The sequence below is a fragment of the Aythya marila genome (genome assembly GCF_965140915.1).
Source record: "Aythya marila genome assembly, chromosome: 2".
Classification (NCBI taxonomy): domain Eukaryota; kingdom Metazoa; phylum Chordata; class Aves; order Anseriformes; family Anatidae; genus Aythya; species Aythya marila.
In genome coordinates, this window is record NC_139043.1 from 32,221,148 (window position 1) to 32,240,380 (window position 19,233).

The window sequence follows — 19,233 nt, forward strand, 5'->3', positions numbered from 1 at the left end:
ACTTTCTGTTCTTCAGGTTTCCTATATATGGCTTTCAACTAAGATGAGGACCTGCTCACTATACACCCTCTCCCATCCCCCATTTCCTGCCTGGGTTCATTAAATGCTGATTTGAAGTTGGCACACGCTTTTCTGATACAAAAGTAGTACTGTGTTCCTGGAACCATCAGAAAGTAGCATGTTATTATCTTTCACATTCCCTTCATATATATATGTGTTCTCCCCAAGCACAGAAAGGATTTTTATTGCTTGTTCTTAAATATGTGTGTGTTGTGTTTATTTAATTAAGCAAACAAACAAAAAACAACAACAACAAAAAATACAATGGTGAAGCAAAGCCCCGTTAAAAAAGAAAACCTCAGCTTGTCTGGGAGCACCCTAGCCCCAGGCTGTATTCTTTAATGCTAGTATCTGCAAATTGCTAATATTAAGCAAAGTGCAGTATATGACATAATGACTATACTGAATCATTTTCATATCTCTCATGCTTGTGTTTCAGTATCATGTTACTCAGGAGATAATAGTTTTCTTTCACCTGAGCAATGATGGTTGTTGTAATTAAATTAGTATGTGGCCATACAGGAGCCTGTATATTTTCCATTTTAACAAAACAGTTAAAATGGAAATACTTATTTTCTGCTATTTCAAGCCACCATAAAAAATGACAAAAATCATGAAGATGCTATCTTTCATCTTCACCTAGGAAGAATTATCAAAATTATTAGTTCTGTAGATATAACTACAAGTCATGCATGACAAGGAGTTAGGTAATTGATTCTTGTATTGCCTATATCTTCTGTTGTTGTTTGATACTTTCTGTATCTTTCATAGCTGTTGTCCACTTGAAGTCATTTAAAGAGAAATATCGATTCATTATTACTAGCACTAAAAAGAGATGTTAAGCCATGTAATAGTAAAGAAACTCTGAACAAGCCATATTACTGTCACATCTTATTATTCCAAATTGTGCTACAGAGTTGCATAAACTAAGTCATTCTCAGGCTTGTCTTTCTTGAAATCCACATGAGTGAATCACTCAGATGGATATCAGCTGATTTCCATCAAGTCCATGAGATGGGCTTTGGCAACCCTCAGAGAAAATCACTGTATTGTTTTGTTTGCTTTCCTACAAAACACTCTCAATTAATATATTTTTCCTTTCCCAAAGTGGGAACAAATTATTAGTTGTCCCAAAATGCTAAATGTAGTAGAAGTGCAAAGATTTGCAGAGTGAAGAGGTTAGGCTAATAATGGCCAATTAGACCTACATCAGATGTATGCTGGCTTTTAGCAGGATTTTAGATAAGTGGCCCAATCTATTGGCCTATGGCCATAGAAGGTACAGCCCTGTTTTCCCCACCTGCCCCGCTCCCAGCTGTGTGCTCCCATTTTTCTCTCATCTCTGGCGTTCTGTCTTCTTGGTTTTCTACCACTGTAGTGGCAGAAATCTAACCCAACAAACCCCACTGCCTTCAGCACCTCTAGCACTTCAGAGAGGTCCTATTACCACATAAAGTCATAGACTTCATGAAGGGCTTTTCAATGATTTTGTGGTATTAATGGAGGGGGAAAAAAAAAAAAAAGTTAATTCTTTAGGGCTTAAGGGCTTGTACCTCCCTGAGGAAGCTGTTCTGTGGCAAACTGGTGAGTAAAGTTTAAGCCTCAGAAGTTATTTGGTGCTGGCTCCCCTTGTGACACTCCTGTTCTACACTGAGAATGCCTTTGGGTGATGAACATAGTCAGCTTTGACAATGGATTAATTAAACTGAGCAAAGGTGCTAATACATGCAGTAGAAATACACATGGGGTGGCTAATGCAAGTAAGTTATTTTAAACAGTTCCCTCTGAAGACCAGTTCTAAGAACTATGAGTTCAAGTATCAAACCAAATAGTCATTTAAAACATAAGTCAGTTTAATTATTATTATTCAGCATTCACAGCTAAGTCTTTCCAAGTGCCTTGCAAATATTAGGGGAACAATTAAATTAAAAAAATGTTTAAAATACACTTTTAAAATTTGTTTTTAAAATGTTTTTTAATTTTTTTAAATATATATTTTTTCACTTCGCTCACTTGTTTGCATTTCAGATTTAAAAGGATTAGTCATTTAGAAATAATCTCATGTATAAGCTTTGGGCTAGTATATGTATACATGTATACACATATGTGTATCTTTATATTTTTTATCCATAGCTATATTCTTGAGGCTTAAAATACTTAATTTTGTGTTTTTAGCAATCATCAGAGAGTTGACAATTATAGATGTGTTATTACAGTAGGATGTAGGAACACACTGAAGCACATAGGATTGCTGTAGTGATCGGTACCCATTGCAGCCAGCAATAGCTTGCTTCAGCTTCAGTAGGGCATGATGGTCTAGTCGTCTCTACGTGCATACACCAAGCCAATGGCCCAGCCACTGACAGATATCAAGAACCCAATTTCCAGTTCTACACTTTGTCCAGACATTCTCAAATTGGTTAAATATACTGAGCACACTGAAATCTGAATACTTATTGCCAGCCCTTGAGTCCTAGCTGGTACTGTCTTAGCAGCTGGCAGTTTCTCATGGGAGACTGGCTCCCATTTGAAGCACACAATCCTTAACCCTTAGCTTTGTCTTGGAAGGTCTATTGTATAATTTAAAAGTCACTCTTCATACATTTTCACTTTAAGATTGGTTATTTCCACTTTAAAATAATATGTCATATTTCATACAAAGTCTGTCTTCTCTGTCTCTCTGTCTGACTTTGAGCTGCTCAGGACACTGGTTGGTGGAGTCCCTTGGGAGGCGGTTCTGAAGGGCAGAGGGGTCCAGGAAGGCTGGGCGCTCTTCAAGAGGGAAGTCTTAATGGCGCAGGAACGGTCTGTTCCCACGTGCCCAAAGACGAGCTGGCGGGGAAGAAGACCGGCCTGGCTCAACAGAGAATTGTGGCTTGATCTTAGGAGGAAAAAGAGGGTTTATAAGCTTTGGAAAAGTGGGCAGGCCACTAAGGAGGACTTTAAAGAAGTAGCGAGGCTGTGCAGGGACAAAATTAGGAAGGCCAAAGCTCATCTGGAGCTCAATCTGGCTACTGCCGTTAAAGATAACAAAAAACGTTTCTATAAATACATCAACACAAAAAGGAGGACTAAGGAGAATCTCCATCCTTTACTGGATGCGGGGGGAAACTTAGTTACAAGAGATGAGGAAAAGGCGGAGGTGCTCAATGCCTTCTTCGCCTCAGTCTTTAGCGGCAATACCGGATGTTCTCTGGATACCCAGTACCCTGAGCTGGTGGAAGGGGATGGGGAGCAGGATGTGGCCCTCATTATCCATGAAGAACTGGTTGGTGACCTACTACGGCACTTAGATGTGCACAAGTCGATGGGGCCAGATGGGATCCACCCAAGGGTACTGAGGGAACTGGCAGAGGAGCTGGCCAAGCCACTGTCCATCATTTATCAACAGTCCTGGCTATCGGGGGAGGTCCCAATCGACTGGCGGCTAGCAAACGTGACGCCCATCTACAAGAAGGGCCGGAGGGCTGACCCAGGAAACTACAGGCCTGTCAGTTTGACCTCAGTGCCAGGAAAGCTCATGGAGCAGATCCTCCTGAGAGTCATCATGCAGCACTTGAAGGGGAAGCAGGCGATCAGGCCCAGTCAGCATGGCTTTATGAAAGGCAGGTCATGCCTGACGAACCTGATCTCCTTCTATGACAGAGTGACGCGCTGGGTGGATGAGGGAAAGGCTGTGGATGTGGTCTACCTTGACTTCAGCAAGGCTTTTGACACCGTCTCCCACAGCATTCTCCTCAAGAAACTGGCTGCTCTTGGCTTGGACTGGCGCACGCTTCGTTGGGTTAGAAACTGGCTGGATAGCCGGGCCCAAAGAGTCGTGGTGAATGGAGCCAAGTCCAGTTGGAGGCCAGTCACTAGTGGCGTCCCCCAGGGCTCGGTGCTGGGGCCGGTCCTCTTTAATATCTTCATCGATGATCTGGACGAGGGCATCGAGTGCACCCTCAGTAAGTTCGCAGATGACACCAAGTTAGGTGCGTGTGTCGATCTGCTTGAGGATAGGAAAGCTCTGCAGGAGGATCTGGATAGGCTGGACCGATGGGCTGAGGTCAACTGCATGAAGTTTAACAAGGCCAAGTGCCGGGTCCTGCACCTGGGGCGCAATAACCCCAAGCAGAGCTACAGGCTGGGAGAGGAATGGTTGGAAAGCTGCCAGGCAGAGAAGGACCTGGGAGTGATGGTGGACAGTCGGCTGAATATGAGCCAGCAGTGTGCTCAGGTGGCCAAGAAGGCCAACGGCATCCTGGCTTGTATTAGGAACAGCGTGACCAGCAGGGCTAGGGAGGTGATCGTCCCCCTGTACTCAGCTCTGGTGAGGCCGCACCTCGAGTACTGTGTTCAGTTTTGGGCCCCTCGCTACAAGAAGGACATGGAGGTGCTTGAGCGGGTGCAGAGAAGGGCGACGAAGCTGGTGAGGGGCCTGGAGAACAAGTCCTACGAGGAGCGGCTGAGGGAGCTGGGCTTGTTCAGCCTGGAGAAGAGGAGGCTCAGGGGCGACCTTATCGCTCTTTTTAGGTACCTCAAGGGAGGCTGTAGCGAGGTGGGGGTTGGCCTGTTCTCCCACGTGCCTGGTGACAGGACGAGGGGGAATGGGTTTAAGTTGAGCCAGGGGAGTTTTAGGCTAGATGTTAGGAAGAACTTCTTCACTGAAAGGGTTGTGAGGCATTGGAACAGGCTGCCCAGGGAAGTGGTGGAGTCACCATCCTTGGAAGTCTTCAAAAGACGTTTAGATGTAGAACTTAGGGATATGGTTTAGTGGAGGGCTGTTAGCGTTAGGTTGGAGGTTGGACTCGATGACCTTGAGGTCTCTTCCAACCTAGAAAATTCTGTGATTCTGTGATTCTGTGATTCTCAGCTGCCTCATAAATTCAGACACTGAGAACAAAGTCTGCTTCCTCTTATTCCTATTATTGATTGGGATGCAGAATTATGATGGGAGTGTGGTAAAAACACAAAGGCAATCACCATGAAACATTCATGTGTGAGTGGATTACCTCCCCAGTAAATGTTGCAGAGGGTTTGTATATTACTCTGGCATGGATATAGAAATATTTTCTAAATATTAAGACTGTGGAATAGTACAAATGAAAATAACCATAAGTGCAAGTGGGGTCAGCACCTTTTCTTAAAATGTCATCATACTTGGATGAGACCTGTGATGAAAGCATGTAGTGTAAACTTAGCCCACTGTTATATTTTCAGTTTAATACCAAATGGTGTCTTAGCAAACAAGTCTCTGGTACAAGAACCATTGGTCTTAATTATGGTAGTAACAGATAAAATCAAGATTTCTTGTTAATGTTTTTATTATTAAAGATTTCCATGATTTTTCTAGCCTATGTATCTTTGTCTGAAATGTATTCAATTCATAAGATATTTAAAGGGAGAGCTGGCCAAGAGTGACAGAGTATCTGGTGAAGGGAGCAAGTGGCTGTGGGAACTGCAGGTCACAGCAGCACTCTGGCAGAGGTGCAGTTCCTTTTGGTCCCACATGAACATTTCTCATGTCCTCATCACTGAGGGAATGAGCGGGACAGCAGGAAACAAACTCATGATCTTACATGCTGGGCAAGGATTGGAATTAGAAGCATACGTTTGAGTTTTAGGTCCCAGTTGACTGGTGGCTTGCAAACATGATGCCTATCTACAAGAAGGGCCTGAGGGCAGACCTGGGGAACTATAGGCCTGTCAGTTTGACCTCAGTGCTAGGGAAGCTCATGGAGCAGATTATCTTGAGTGTCATCACGCGGCACTTGCAGGGCAAGCAGGCGATCAGGCCCAGTCAGCATGGGTTTATGAAAGACAGGTCCTGCTTAACGAACCTGATCTCCTTCTATGACAAAGTGACGCGCTGGGTGGATGAGGGAAAGGCTGTGGATGTGGTCTACCTTGACTTCAGCAAGGCTTTTGACACTGTTTCCCACAGCATTCTCCTCTAGAAACTGTCTGCTTGTGGCTTGGACTGGTGTACACTTCGTTGGGTTAGAAACTGGCTGGATATCCGGGCCCAAAGAGTCATGGTGAATGGAGTCAAATCCAGTTGGAGGCCAGTCACTAGTGGCATTCCCCAGGGCTTGGTGCTGGGGCTGGTCCTCTTTAATATCTTCATCAATAATCTGGACGAGGGCATCGAGTGCACCCTCAGTAAGTTCGCAGATGACACCAAGTTAGGTGCGTGTGTCAATCTGCTCGAGGGTAGGAAGGCTCTGCAGGAGGATCTGGATAGGCTGGACCGATGGGCTGAGGTCTACTGTATGAAGTTCAACAAGGCCAAGTGCCGGGTCCTGCACCTGGGGCGCAATAACCCCAAGCAGAGCTACAGACTGGGAGAGGATTGGTTGGAAAGCTGCCAGGTGGAGAAGGACCTGGGAATATTGGTTGATAGTTGGCTGAATATGAGCCAGCAGTGTGCTCAGGTGGCCAAGAAGGCCAACAGCATCCTGGCTTGCATAAGAAGCAGCATGGCCAGCAGGGTTAGGGAAGTGATTGTCCCCCTGTACTCGTCTCTGATGAGGCCGCACCTCGGGTACTGTGTTCAGTTTTGGGCCCCTCGCTACAAGAAGGACATCAAGGTGCTTGAGCGAGTCCAGAGAAGGGCGACAAAGCTGGTGAGGGGTATGGAGAACAAGTCCTACGAGGAATGGCTGAGGGAGCTGGGCTTGTTCAGCCTGGAGAAAAGGAGGCTCAGGGGCAACCTTATTGATCTCTACAGATACCTTAAAGGAGGCTGTAGCGAGGTGAGGGTTTGTCTATTCTCCCATGTGCCTGGGGACAGGACGAGGGGGAATGGGCTGAAGTTGCGCCAGGGGAGTTTTAGGTTGGATGTTAGGAAGAACTTCCTTACTGAGACGGTTGTGAGGCATTGGAACGGGCTGCCCAGGGAAGTGGTGGAGTCACCATCCCTGAAGGTCTTTAAAAGACGTTTAGATGTAGAGCTTAGCAATATGGTTTAGTGGGGACTGTTAGTGTTAGGTCAGAGGTTGGACTTGATGATCTTGAGGTCTCTTCCAACCTAGAAGTTCTGTGATTCTGTGAGTTCCTGTCCCAGAATGACAAGCGGTAAAATGTTGAATTGAGTGAAGATTTCATTTATTTAGTTTTTCTGCTAACTCCTGCTCCTTCTTTGGGGCTGAATTTATGTTGGTGCATAGGAGAGAGAACTGATTCCAGTTTCAGCTCTCTTTGTTTTGAGATACTGCTTAGCCAAGCCTCAGTTCCAGAAGGGGAAACACAAACAAAGTCTATTCCACAATTATCTTTCACTAGCTCTTAGCAGTCTGTTTGATAGAGGGTTTACTTATAAGAACAGATAAATGAGTACATGAAACATCATGCTAAAAATATCACAAAATAAGAAGCATAGCTGAACTTCATCTCTGGTCTCAGCATGTAAAGACTGTGTCCATTTGGGAAACAAAGGTGGAACCTGCCCAAGGTGCATTAAATGTAATCCTAGGTTTTCTGGGAAGCAATCCTACTTCTTCATTTTCAGACCGTATGCTTTTCTGTGTAAATGTTCCTAGGACACTGTAATAAATCTAGTTGTTTGGTGTGTTACTGAGAAAACATTGAAGATCTGGGCCTAAAATTGCTGACCAAGAAATGTTCTGCCAGCAAGTCTTGTCATAATTTATATTTCTAACAGAAATCAAAAGGCAGCAGTGGAGGTTTCTTTCTATTTCTGTCATCAGGCCATAATCCAATTATAATGTTCCAAGTTCCAAGGTGTATTTCCATCCAAGTTTTCACCTTCAAGAGAGATTAAAATGTTGTAGAACACAAGTTTCAGTCATCTCTAATTAATACTAATGATATTAATGATAATTAATGGGTAACTTTAGAGTTGAAATGGAATGAGAAAAAAAGTAATGGCTAGTTCTTTAGGGAGGAAAAGAAGTTAATTCAATGTGTTATAATTAAAATTCTTTTCTGCCTTTTTCAGCATATCCACTGAAATATTTTGCTTTAATAGCTTAGTGTCTGTGCCTTAAATTCATGAATATATGAGGAATCAAAAATGTTTAGAGGCAGAAAAGAGAAGAAATCAGAATTTACTGCATAAACTACATGTTAAATACAGGCTTTATTTTATTTTATTTTATTTTATTTTATTTTATTTTATTTTATTTTATTTTATTTTATTTTATTTTATTTTATTTTATTTTATTTTATTTTATTTTATTTTATTTTATTTTATTTTATATTTAATTGTTATTTTGCTTTAATGTTAAGGATGTTAAAGAAATGACATAAAAATACAATTCTCTCCTCTCTTCTCTGCTGTTGTCTCATAGGCAGGTGGGAAATAGAGGCATTCTCATCAATACATGTTTATTTTGAACTTGTTTTGGAAGAGAGGACTAGGGGTGGGCAAAATGGAGGTGAAGTTGAAAGTGGTAACAATACTGGAATTCAAACCTTTTTGGCCTCTTTCCTCTCTTTCTGAGCCTTCAGCCTGAGATGGAGTTGTATGAGGATCAGCAGAATGACTGGAGATAATGGGCAGTAAAATCTCTGCCTCTGAGCTCTCCTTGGACCAGATGAGGTCCTATAGGGAATGCCAATGGTGTCTGGGTAAAGTAATAATTTGTTTTATAATCATTCATTTTCTTCTCTTCATCTGCAGCCTCAGAGCCCAATTTGAAGGTACGTTCAAGGTTAAAACAAAAGGTGACAGAAAGGAGAAGCAGTCCTTTACTCAGGAGAAAGGATGGAAACGTTGTCAGTTCATTCAAGAAGCGACTCTTTGAGGTGACAGGTAATGTCAGAATAGAGAAATTATGTCATAACTGTGACTGCTTGTAGGCATATATAAAATACTCCTAAAAGTGGTATATTGGAATTTAAATTGTTTACTAAACAAAAGTATGCATCGTCTTTTTTTTTTTTTTCTTTTAATCTTTCCTGCTGCTGACAAGAAAAGCATATTAAAGAAATTGCTATGTATGAATAACTTGTAATCTTCAGCTTTCTACCACTTACTAAAAAGACATTGTCCATTTGAAAGCCATCCTTTCCAGCCAGTTTGGAAAACAGTGCTTGGGAAACAGGTAGAACAAATAATCGGTAAACTGTTGATGGTATGGGATATTAAATGAGAAAACAATAGCATCTTCCCCTAATTTGTGTCTTCTGTACATGGAGAGCATTTGGAGTTTTGCATGTCCCACTTCTTGTCTCCTGTGGAAAATGTAGATGCTACTAGCAGGCACAAACACACCTGTCTGATGTTACTTAGGTTAATCACAGACCGTTTTGGAATCTTGTGTTTGGTCCTATCCTGCTGGTTTCTCTTGCTTGAAAATGTCAATCAGTTCATTTTGATGTAAGGGCTCACTAAGCTATTTTTTCAGTAGCACAAGTTGAAATGTTTAAATACTGAGTGACGTATTTTTGGCCACAGCTGATAGTATTCTTGGTAATTGAAAGGAAACTTTTAGCGTGTAAAGATACAGGATTCTGAATATAAAGGGATAGAGGGAAAAAAAGCAAAATAAAAATTTGTCATCAAGTAGTATTTCTTTCAATATTTTTCCTACCCTTGACAGTGGATGCCAAGGCTTTCTTTCACCTGTTTGACATTATAGAGTCATAACTTCGTAACATATATTATTTTGCAGAATTGCACCCCAGCTGCTAAACAGTCTAAAATTCTCTCATTTTGGTGCTCAGGACTAGAATGAGTCAAGACCTTAATTGTTGATTTGAAAGAGAAGAACATTTGAGGTTTCTTACTTTGACTTCACATTAGTATTTGGTACCTTCATGGCTTGTTCAAGTGTTACTACAATCAGGCTGTATGCTTATACAATGAAATGTTTCTGAACTGTCAAACGTGACTTAATTCATTTAGTATATCAGAATTATGACACAACAAGAAGGAAGTATAAAGCATAATGAATGAATTCACTTCGATGTCCTCATAAATGAAATTCTTATTCATTAGAATTTTTACAACTAATGTACTATTTCCATTTGCTGATGCTGTTATGAGCTTCTTGATCTCCACTACCTTATAATGAAAGGTGATTTTAGATGATTTCTTTATATTTTGTACACTTGCAAGAAAAGTATAAAGTAAAATGTTTTACCCAGAATATTCTTTTCCTGCAGCCATTGACAAAACAGAAACCTGGAGGGAAAAAAAAAAAAGTATTCTCTTTCTGGATCTGACAATAATTCTCAGCATTACAGATTGTAATTGTAATTAACAATATCTGTTATATGACACTTTTTACCTTTCATAAACAGAGCTTCCCTGATGCAGCATTTGCCTGAAGCTTTTTTCTCCTTTTAAAAATTCTTTTAACTAAAAGTAGCCCTTTATTTATATAAAAGAACTATTATAATTATTCAAAAACTGAGAAAAGAAAAAAAGTTTCTACTGCTCTATGAAAAGTAGTGAGAAAACAGGGAAAGAACTTTACCTTACCAGCTACTGTAGCTTGGTACTGATTCACTTCAGTAAATTGAAATCAGCTTTAGCAAGAAACAGCAACAGGTCCAAGAAACTACCAGGAAATCTCCTGTTACTTTTGGTCAAAATGAGGATGTATTTTTGCAAGTTAACTGAGAAAGAGCAAAGAAGCAAAGAAGTGGCCATAGAATATTTACTGCCACACTTAGTTGTTCATTATTTTAACTTCCTGAAGATTTGCATTTGAAGGTTATCACCTGAAATAGCCTTATCTCTACTAATGCCACATTCTTTCATCTTTATCCTTGTTAGTTGTTCCCATGTGCAGAACTTTCATTTATATCAGTATAGGATTAGAATGACTGAATGCAGCAACACACAATTAGACTCTTCCCCGTTATCTTTAAAAGAACTTGGGAAATATTAAATCAAGATAACATATAGCCTTTAAAATGCCATTTTAAGATTATTGTATGTGGTAAATATTCCTTCGTATTTGTACTAAAGATGCAGTGAAAGTGGTGTATATTCTGTCATTATTACTTGCATATGTAAAAATTTGGCTACAACAGCACCCTTTTTAAATGCTAAGGGGATGGCAGTAGGCCTCATGAATTGATGGTATGTTATCATGACCTTTGCAAGCCTACTATCTCTGTCATTTTGATCTCTTACAGAAGCAGGACTCAATTAAAAATAAAATACTTTATATCCTTTTCACTCTTTACAAGTTCTGTGTGTCTATCCTTGCCTGATACTGAGCATCATACCATCTTTGTGAAAATGATTAAATAATTAAATTCACCCTTTGTAAAGCAGACGGGTCAGAAAGAGAAAGACCAAGAGTATTTTTCCTTGTTAGCACTGTAAAAGGACAAACAAAGGAAAAGGAGAGTGAGTTAAAAAACTTTAGTGTAAGTAAATAGCCCATTCATAATTGGTAGATATTTTTCAACAGCAAAAGAAAACACCCTGTGCCATTAAGTGTATCCAGTTAATTGAAGTGTTGTGTTTTTTGGTGTGAACCATGAATTCATGTATGCTTCATCTGTTTTCCAGAATCCTCAGTCAGTAGCAGCTCCCCTGGATCAGGTCCCAGTTCCCCAAGCAATGGTCCGACCAGCAGTATAACAGAAAGTGAAAGCTCAGTTTTGCCATCTAGCATTCAAGCTGAGGTAAGACTCTTTCTCTTTATTGGGTAGTTGACTGCTCAGATGGCAAGGTTGAAGAGATTTGAAACTCCAGTTTGATGATACATACAAGCAAAATAATTGCAGAAGCTATAATCATCAGAGATACTAGGACACTGCAGGCTTACAGGAGAGTATGTTTTATATGAGATATGTGTTCAGAAAGGAGGCCAGCAAATAAAGAGACTCTTCGGTAACAGAAGCCTAAACAAAAGCAGCTGTGATGCTACCAAAGAAGTTGGAGAAGGCTATGGAAGGAATTAGGAAGCATCTGTGTTGCAGAATATTAGGAAAGATATTGGGGAGCAAGGGGATGAAGAACTAATGAGGTAACAACAGTTGAACATGAGATGAACAATCACTGCAGTGTTTACAGTGTCACTGCAGCCCTCTTCCTGGATGAGGCAAAAAAGCAATGCTTTACCTGTTTTCAGGATCTCATATTGCTGTGGGTGGGAGGAAATCTGGCTTACCTTCTGGGATAATTTGAAGAAGTGCACAGTGGTGAATGCTAATGAAGAACTTTCACATGTGAAAGACTGACTTCATCATTGCTGACTCTAACACGTAAGAGATAAGGCAATCCGAGGTTCAGATGCTGTTGAAGTAGATTTGTTTAGGTACAGTATCAGTGTTAAGTGACTAAGTCTTTTTTCACATCTGCCTTTGCTGTACCTCAGTTTCTTTATCTGTTCAGTGCTTACCAATGTAACTGATTTGCTAGGAGTCTTTGACACTTCTTTTGTGAAGCTAGATTGTACATGGAAGGAATCTTAACTACTCATTATTGTGTTTCATACTTACGTGCCTATAACGACAGGAATGCAGATGGTAAATCAGTTGTGATAAACCTCATTTACCATAGACATCAGGCCTAAGTCATGCTTTGCATGGCAATATTGTAAAGGGACAATAAATTAATACAACTAAGAGAGAAAGAAATTCAGAAACATCCTGTGTCCAGTGCCCCTACATATAGCAATTCTTGCTTTGGTGGTAAAATTTTCTATTAATCATTGGTTTATACAATGTGTTAGAAAAAATTGCATAAGAAAACGTGATTTAACAGAGTTTTAGCTAATGGAGCTATTTCTCCAGGTCAGTGGCAGGACACTCACCTCAAAAAAAAAAAAAAAAGAAAAAAAAAAAAAAAAAAAAAGAATGGGCAGTTCAACCTCCAGCAGTGACTTTTCCCCATAATGAATTAATTGTGTGTGTGAACTATGATCCAGGGGGCAGGTGGGTGACCTCTGCACACTGATTAGTAGCCTCTCTTTGGCCCGTAACCAAAAAGAAAAAAAATGGCATTGATGGCTAACATGTGGTCTTGCCTCATAGCCCCTCTGTATGTGATTGCAAAAAAATGTAAATGATGCAGAGCAAGATCCATCATTCAGATAAGATCAGATCCTAGTTCTGTAGAATTAAATGGTATATTTTAATATTGGGAATGTTGTAGTTAGAAGTTTGGCATATACAGATGTTAATGCTGTATTAAACAGGAAAACCTACTCAATTGGATCTTGTGTTGATTTGAGAATACTACAAAATGTAAGGGGAATAATGACGCAGACTGGCTTACAGTGCTTGTTACTTTGCACGTTTTAGTTTCTCGACACTTGCCCACAGTGTTGAACTACTATAAAGACAAGCATACAACCCAGTCAGACTGGCAATCTGGGGAGATTTGGAAAGGCTGTACCAAGAACCAACAAAGTTATACTCTGTTTATTAATACAAAACTTTGTTGCACATCAGTTGCCATTACTGTGCCAGACATCTGTAGGTTTAGTTCCACACAATCCAAAACTTCAAATGAGCCTAAAAAGTTCCTTTTAAAGTTAATTTCCATGTGCTGGAAATTAATGTGTCAGTCACTTAGCTAGCTGGAAGTGGGCTAAAAAACTGAAACTACTGACTTCCATTTCTGGATCTAGTCAGGGATTTCTTTACCTCTCTGGTTACTTGACTGTTAATACTGTGGTCCTGTGGGCTCTAACATTTTTCCATAAATCTCAATTTCAGTGCATTTTGTTTTCAGTGGGATTTTCCTTGGTAGTTTAACAGCAACCAAACTGCTACATATTGCTTTGCTAGCTTAGCATTAGCTGCCAGCTCTCCAAGGTTATATATCTAATTCATTTTTCATCAGTTACATAAAGTACAGAAGTTTCTAATAATAGGATAAGTGTTCCAAAATCACCCAAAGTATCACTTGTTTTGCTGTAATTCTGCATGACTCACATTGCTGTTGTTTCATAATCGTTGTTGTGACATTTGCAGTAAGTGTTGTGCTCATATCTGAGTGGGTGGATAGCCGTGGTTTTCATGGCAGCAAATAAAACACTTTTTGCTGGGGAAAAACAGGTTGCTATGACAGAGCCATTTACCAGTAAAACATGAGTCAATACCGTAAATGATTACACTCCAGTGCATAGACAGAATTAGAGCATTATCAGTAATGAAACAGATTTTTAAAGTCTTCTTGACATATCCATTTGAATAGCTAGACCTCTAAATGGTTTACCCTCTGGAGCAGACAGTCTGGTGAGCAGACATTTACATTTTTTTGAATGCATAAAGGTGCACTGCAAACGGTACATTTTTGCAGATAATCTTTTACTATCATAGTTCCCCTAATGATACTTTCAGTACCATTTGTTAAAACACTGGTCTCATTATATGAAACTTGAAAGTTAAACTCAAGATTTTAATTGCGCCTTAGAAATAAAATGCTATTTTTATTAGGCCCACTTCTCTCCAGCAGCATCAAGGTTCACCGCAGTAGCTATTTGTCTCATGTAGCGTGCTGTACATTTTCAGGTCACCTGCTGTGCTGGGGCTAAATCGTACTTGCATGAGAAATGCAAGCAGGATTGATCCCCTGCACAGCCACGTCCCTTGTGTTCAGAGGGACAACCTGCCATAGACACGAGAAGTTATTAATTTTGGGCATACACAGCCTGGTCAAAAGCCATTGAAGTCAATGACAGACTTCCACATGGTGTCAGTGGGCTCCAGATAGTTTTCTTTCTCTTTCATTTGCTCATTGGAAAGCAGCATTTTCTAGAATATCACTTTATACAGGAGGCATAAATGACATACATGGCAGGTAAATGTATAGTTGATCTGTGCAAGCCCACAGCCCTGTGTTTGTAATTCTCAGCTCAATATGGCACACTTCGCAAGTGGCTAGAGGCAAATTGTCTGCGTTTCTGACCAGCTGGTGAGGTTTGTTTCAACTGTACATGAAGAGAGTCTAATTAGCAAAATAAGAAATAAGAATGTAATAGTGAATATTCAAAGCTATGAAAAAACTTAGTCTAGCTTCACAATTTACAAGTATTAAAGCCAAACCATTTCCCCTTCCCCATCTAATGTCTAAATGTGCATATAAACATGTACACACAAAGTTGGTGTTCCTGCTTCTCTGCAGGCACTGGCAGCAAAATAGAAGTATGATAACTAAATATGGGTACTTGTTGATCATCCTGCACTGTTACATTTTGTTATCATACCTCTATTTTAAGAAAGACAGTAAGTAGGCTGACAGGCTATTTTAAGCATCAGGGAGCAGGATCCATGGGCCCAGAGGGTATGTATATGGAGGAGCAAGTAAGGCAGTTGTTTTGGGGATAATTTGGGTGCCAGTCCAAACCATCAAGTCTGCACGGAGAAGGAGGACCATGACTTAGCCGTTGTTCTGCAAAGCGACACTGCTGGCAACTCCAGTTTGTGCCACCATCTCAGGGTATTGTCAACTGTGTAAAGAGAATTTGCAGCTGGGGTCATGTAATTGTATTGCAGCATGTACTGGACTCTAATCCATGCAGGTGGGCTGCTAAACTTACGCTGGGAGATGAGGTTTTACTGGCATTTAGACTAATTTTTATTGAAACTATTAAAAAAACAAAGTTACCAAAATTAAAATGATTGATTATTAGAGGTATTAAAAATTTGACAGAAGTAGTCTTAACTAATAAGTTCCTGTTTTCAACATTAACCTCCCATGGTATACATGTATAACATGATTGATTCTGCCTTGTGTAACAGTCATGCCTGATCTTAGTGTGGGAATATGTTTTACTGTCAAAAACACTGTCACAGTTGTGTTAGTTCAAATCGTAGAAGGTAATGGTGGCGTACTGAAAACCAGAAAGGAAACATGCATTTTGAAGTGTCTCTGTGTACATACTGCAGTGGGTACAAATTTGATGATCTTCTAAAAAGCACATCAGAGGTGCTGCGGGTTTCTTTTTCCAGTTAAATCATTGTAGTCTTCCTCAATTATATCTCCAAAGTCTTGACATATTTGGTTTTAATCATAGTCAAAGTTGGATGTTATCAAGGCAAGACACTGTTAGCCAAGATTTAATGTAATATACAAGTGAAGCTTCTTTGTTTCGTATGCTATCTGTTGAGATTCCCTAGGTACCAAAAGAAAATTACAGAGATAGACTGTCTCAGTGATAGGTCATACCTCCAAACAAACTGTATGAGGAAGGTTATGTTTTGCAATAACATCCTGTGTTTTTGTGCCTAACCACTTTTCATTGATGGTCTGAAGTTGCATTGTATTAGCACAAAGTATTTTACAGAGTTAATTGATATTCCAGGTTTGTCCAGGGGAAAATCTACAGCTCCCCACAACATGCTTGACAAGTTATTATATTTACTTTAGTCAAAGCCCGAGTGTGCAGTATCCCTCTTGGAGGTGGTCTATTATTGGAGTCCCATATGCTTTTTGTTTGGGAAGAAAGCAGTCACTGTGTCATACTGTTACACAGGGTATTCTTTTTCAAGGATGTTGTTCCCTTGGGGACGATATCATGCCAGAGTTCCTAAGTCTAATAAGACCTTTGTAGGTCTTATTGTGTTAAAGTTCTGGGAGGGAAGCAAGAGTTAAACAGAAAATATAATTCAAGCAACTATACTAGACCACATGTTGAAAAACATGACTGTTAAAGTAAAAAGGCAAAGGCATCAAAAAGATTCCTGTTGCGGTAATGCAACTTTATGTTTCTTCCCAATGAATCTAAAATGGAAAGACAGAGGGTGATCTTTGTAGAATGTCTGTTTTTACTTGACAGTAATTAAAAATATATCAGCAATTCCACATCCTTTAAAATTATATCACAAGGATTCAAAGCAAGTGTTAAAGATCTTAACTTTAAAGGAGTTATAAAGGCTGTGAGAGGGTTCACCATCATCATCATCATCAGAGAATGATGGGACACTGTTCTTGTGTATATGCAGAGAGAGAGTATATTTTTTTAAACATCAGATGTGACAATGTGGCTCACTTTCTACCCAAGATTCCCATGTCAATGGAAGTAAATAATGTGCCTGAAACATCCTCATATCACAATATGGGTAAATTAACACATAAACCAGGTAGGATACGTTTCATACCTTACCACAAAACTTTAAGAACCGTAACAATGTAGACATTTAATACATCCATAATCATGACACCTTTGGTTTGGCTAGATAAAGACATTCAGAAGTTTAGCCAATGAATTAATTTAGCCAATGAATTTCTGATAGTGAAATTCACTGAATTTCTAATAGTGAAAGTGCAGTTGACAAGAGAAGAGAAGGTCTAAGAATCCTCAAGATTCTGGGATGGAGTAGGAATTTAATTTACTAACCAAGGTATAATCCCAGATGTATTTCAGTTGTTTTCCCAAGGAAGGAAATATCAATAGCTTTTTTACAGGGACAGTACTTATCTGGAACCCCATTGGGATGCAAACCAATGCATGATACATAACTGGCTATCAATGCACAATCAGAATAAAATAGCCAAGATAAAAAGCCTCGAGATTATACATACTTTGTTTTTTTCTCTTTATTCCAGCATCTGGTTTCACAGCAACGCCTTTTGATTCAGGATGAATCAGTGAACTTGTTGAGTCTGTACACGTCCCCTTCTCTGCCCAACATTACCTTGGGACTTCCAGCAGTACAAACTCAAATCACTGTAAGTGACCAGTCCAAAGCCTTACTGTCTACTTTTGCTCCCAGAAAGCCTACTTTCTGCCTATTCTCTTTTTTAGCATTTTGTAACATAAGCAATTGATAGTAGGAGACAGACCTTTCTTTGCATTGGGCAACTTCTGAAAATTTAAGGGCACAACTTGAAAGCAGTAGTCATTCTTAATCACAAGTAAGTGCCAGTGTGGAGCTTAGCTAAATATAGGCCATATATATTGCATTTATATCTGCAAATCTGATAACAGATTTCAGACATGGTGAGAAAAACATGAGGATACAATTTAGTATAAATGTTCAAATTATATGATCACTCCTACCTGGTAAAGTACAGCACCTGTAACTTTTTATAATGAGATGCTAACAGGAACATAAGCTGGGCTGAAGTGTGGTAGTGGAAGAACCCTGTATTCCTGCAAGTGGGTTTGTTTTATAAGGGGTGTACTATCAATTATAAATTAAATCTGTGGATATATAAACAACATTTAATGACTAGTTATATTCATATGCCCTTTGTTCAGTCTGTAGCAATCAACTTTATTTAGAGCTCAATGTTAAATTAGTATGTGAAATGTATAAGAAAACAGATACAATATGTATGGAAATCCATATTGATGGATAAAGATCTTTAGATCTAGCCAAAGTTACAGTAATCTGTAGGTGAAATCTGAGACTCAGTAAAATAACTGAAAACTTTGCTACCGGTCAAAACTTTTCCTTCCTGATTTCCTGTAAAAATTCTAATATAAGTATATTATGCTTCTATTACAACACTGTATAAATTCTGAAGAAATTCTAGCAATTCATATTTGACAGAACATGAATTGGTAAAATAGAAATATTCTAGATTTCCAGAATATAAAAAGCATATATATGTACAGTCTACTATGGTTTATTAGAAGTACTACTTAATTCCAGTGCTAAACTTAGTTGCAGGTTAAAGTTTCATGTCATTTTATGGCTTTTACATTTTATTTCATGTCTCACCAATAGCATATTATTGCAGTCCAACATTTTAACGTTAGATAGAACTTTGTGTGTAAAATTGTGCAAGCTTTAAATCACTGCTCTTGAAGTCTTTCATGAAATATTTATAAGCAAGTTATTGTTTTTAAGGGATGGAAAACTTGAACTGAACATGAAAAGTAGTGCTTACTTTTCCAGACTATATCATCAAAAATTTCCTAGCTATTTCACATAAATATAACTAGCTTCAAATAAATTTTATAACGTTGAAAAGGGAAATGAAAGCATCTTTAATTTTCTCACTCAAATGATGAGAACTTTTGATGTTACCAGCTTGTACCAAATATTACTTTTGGCATTTGAAAAAATAAAGGGGTTAATTTATGCATGTATTGTTTATGTCTGTTACCAGACTAAGTAGTTGCAAATTGAATGTAAAGTTTATTTAGGTGTTCGTTTTTCAGGGAAGGATAATGACAGAGGCTAAAGTAAGCATACACCCCCAAAAAATTTGTATAAACTTTGGTTTGCCTTGTTACAATATGCGAAATTCAGATTATCAGAGAGATGTTATTTTACCGTGACATACCATAAGTGAGCAAGCCT

General features: G+C 39.2%; 1 protein-coding gene across 1 annotated transcript in view; it reads left to right on the forward strand.

Moving 5' to 3' along the window:
* Positions 1-19,233, forward strand: part of HDAC9 (histone deacetylase 9) — a gene marked incomplete at its 3' end in the record, with an annotated part of 402,701 nt that overhangs the window by 189,242 nt on the left and 194,226 nt on the right. The window contains 3 exon segments of the mRNA XM_082754738.1: positions 8,687-8,818; positions 11,537-11,652; positions 17,528-17,650. Of these exon segments, the coding sequence (XP_082610864.1) occupies positions 8,687-8,818; positions 11,537-11,652; positions 17,528-17,650 (371 nt within the window).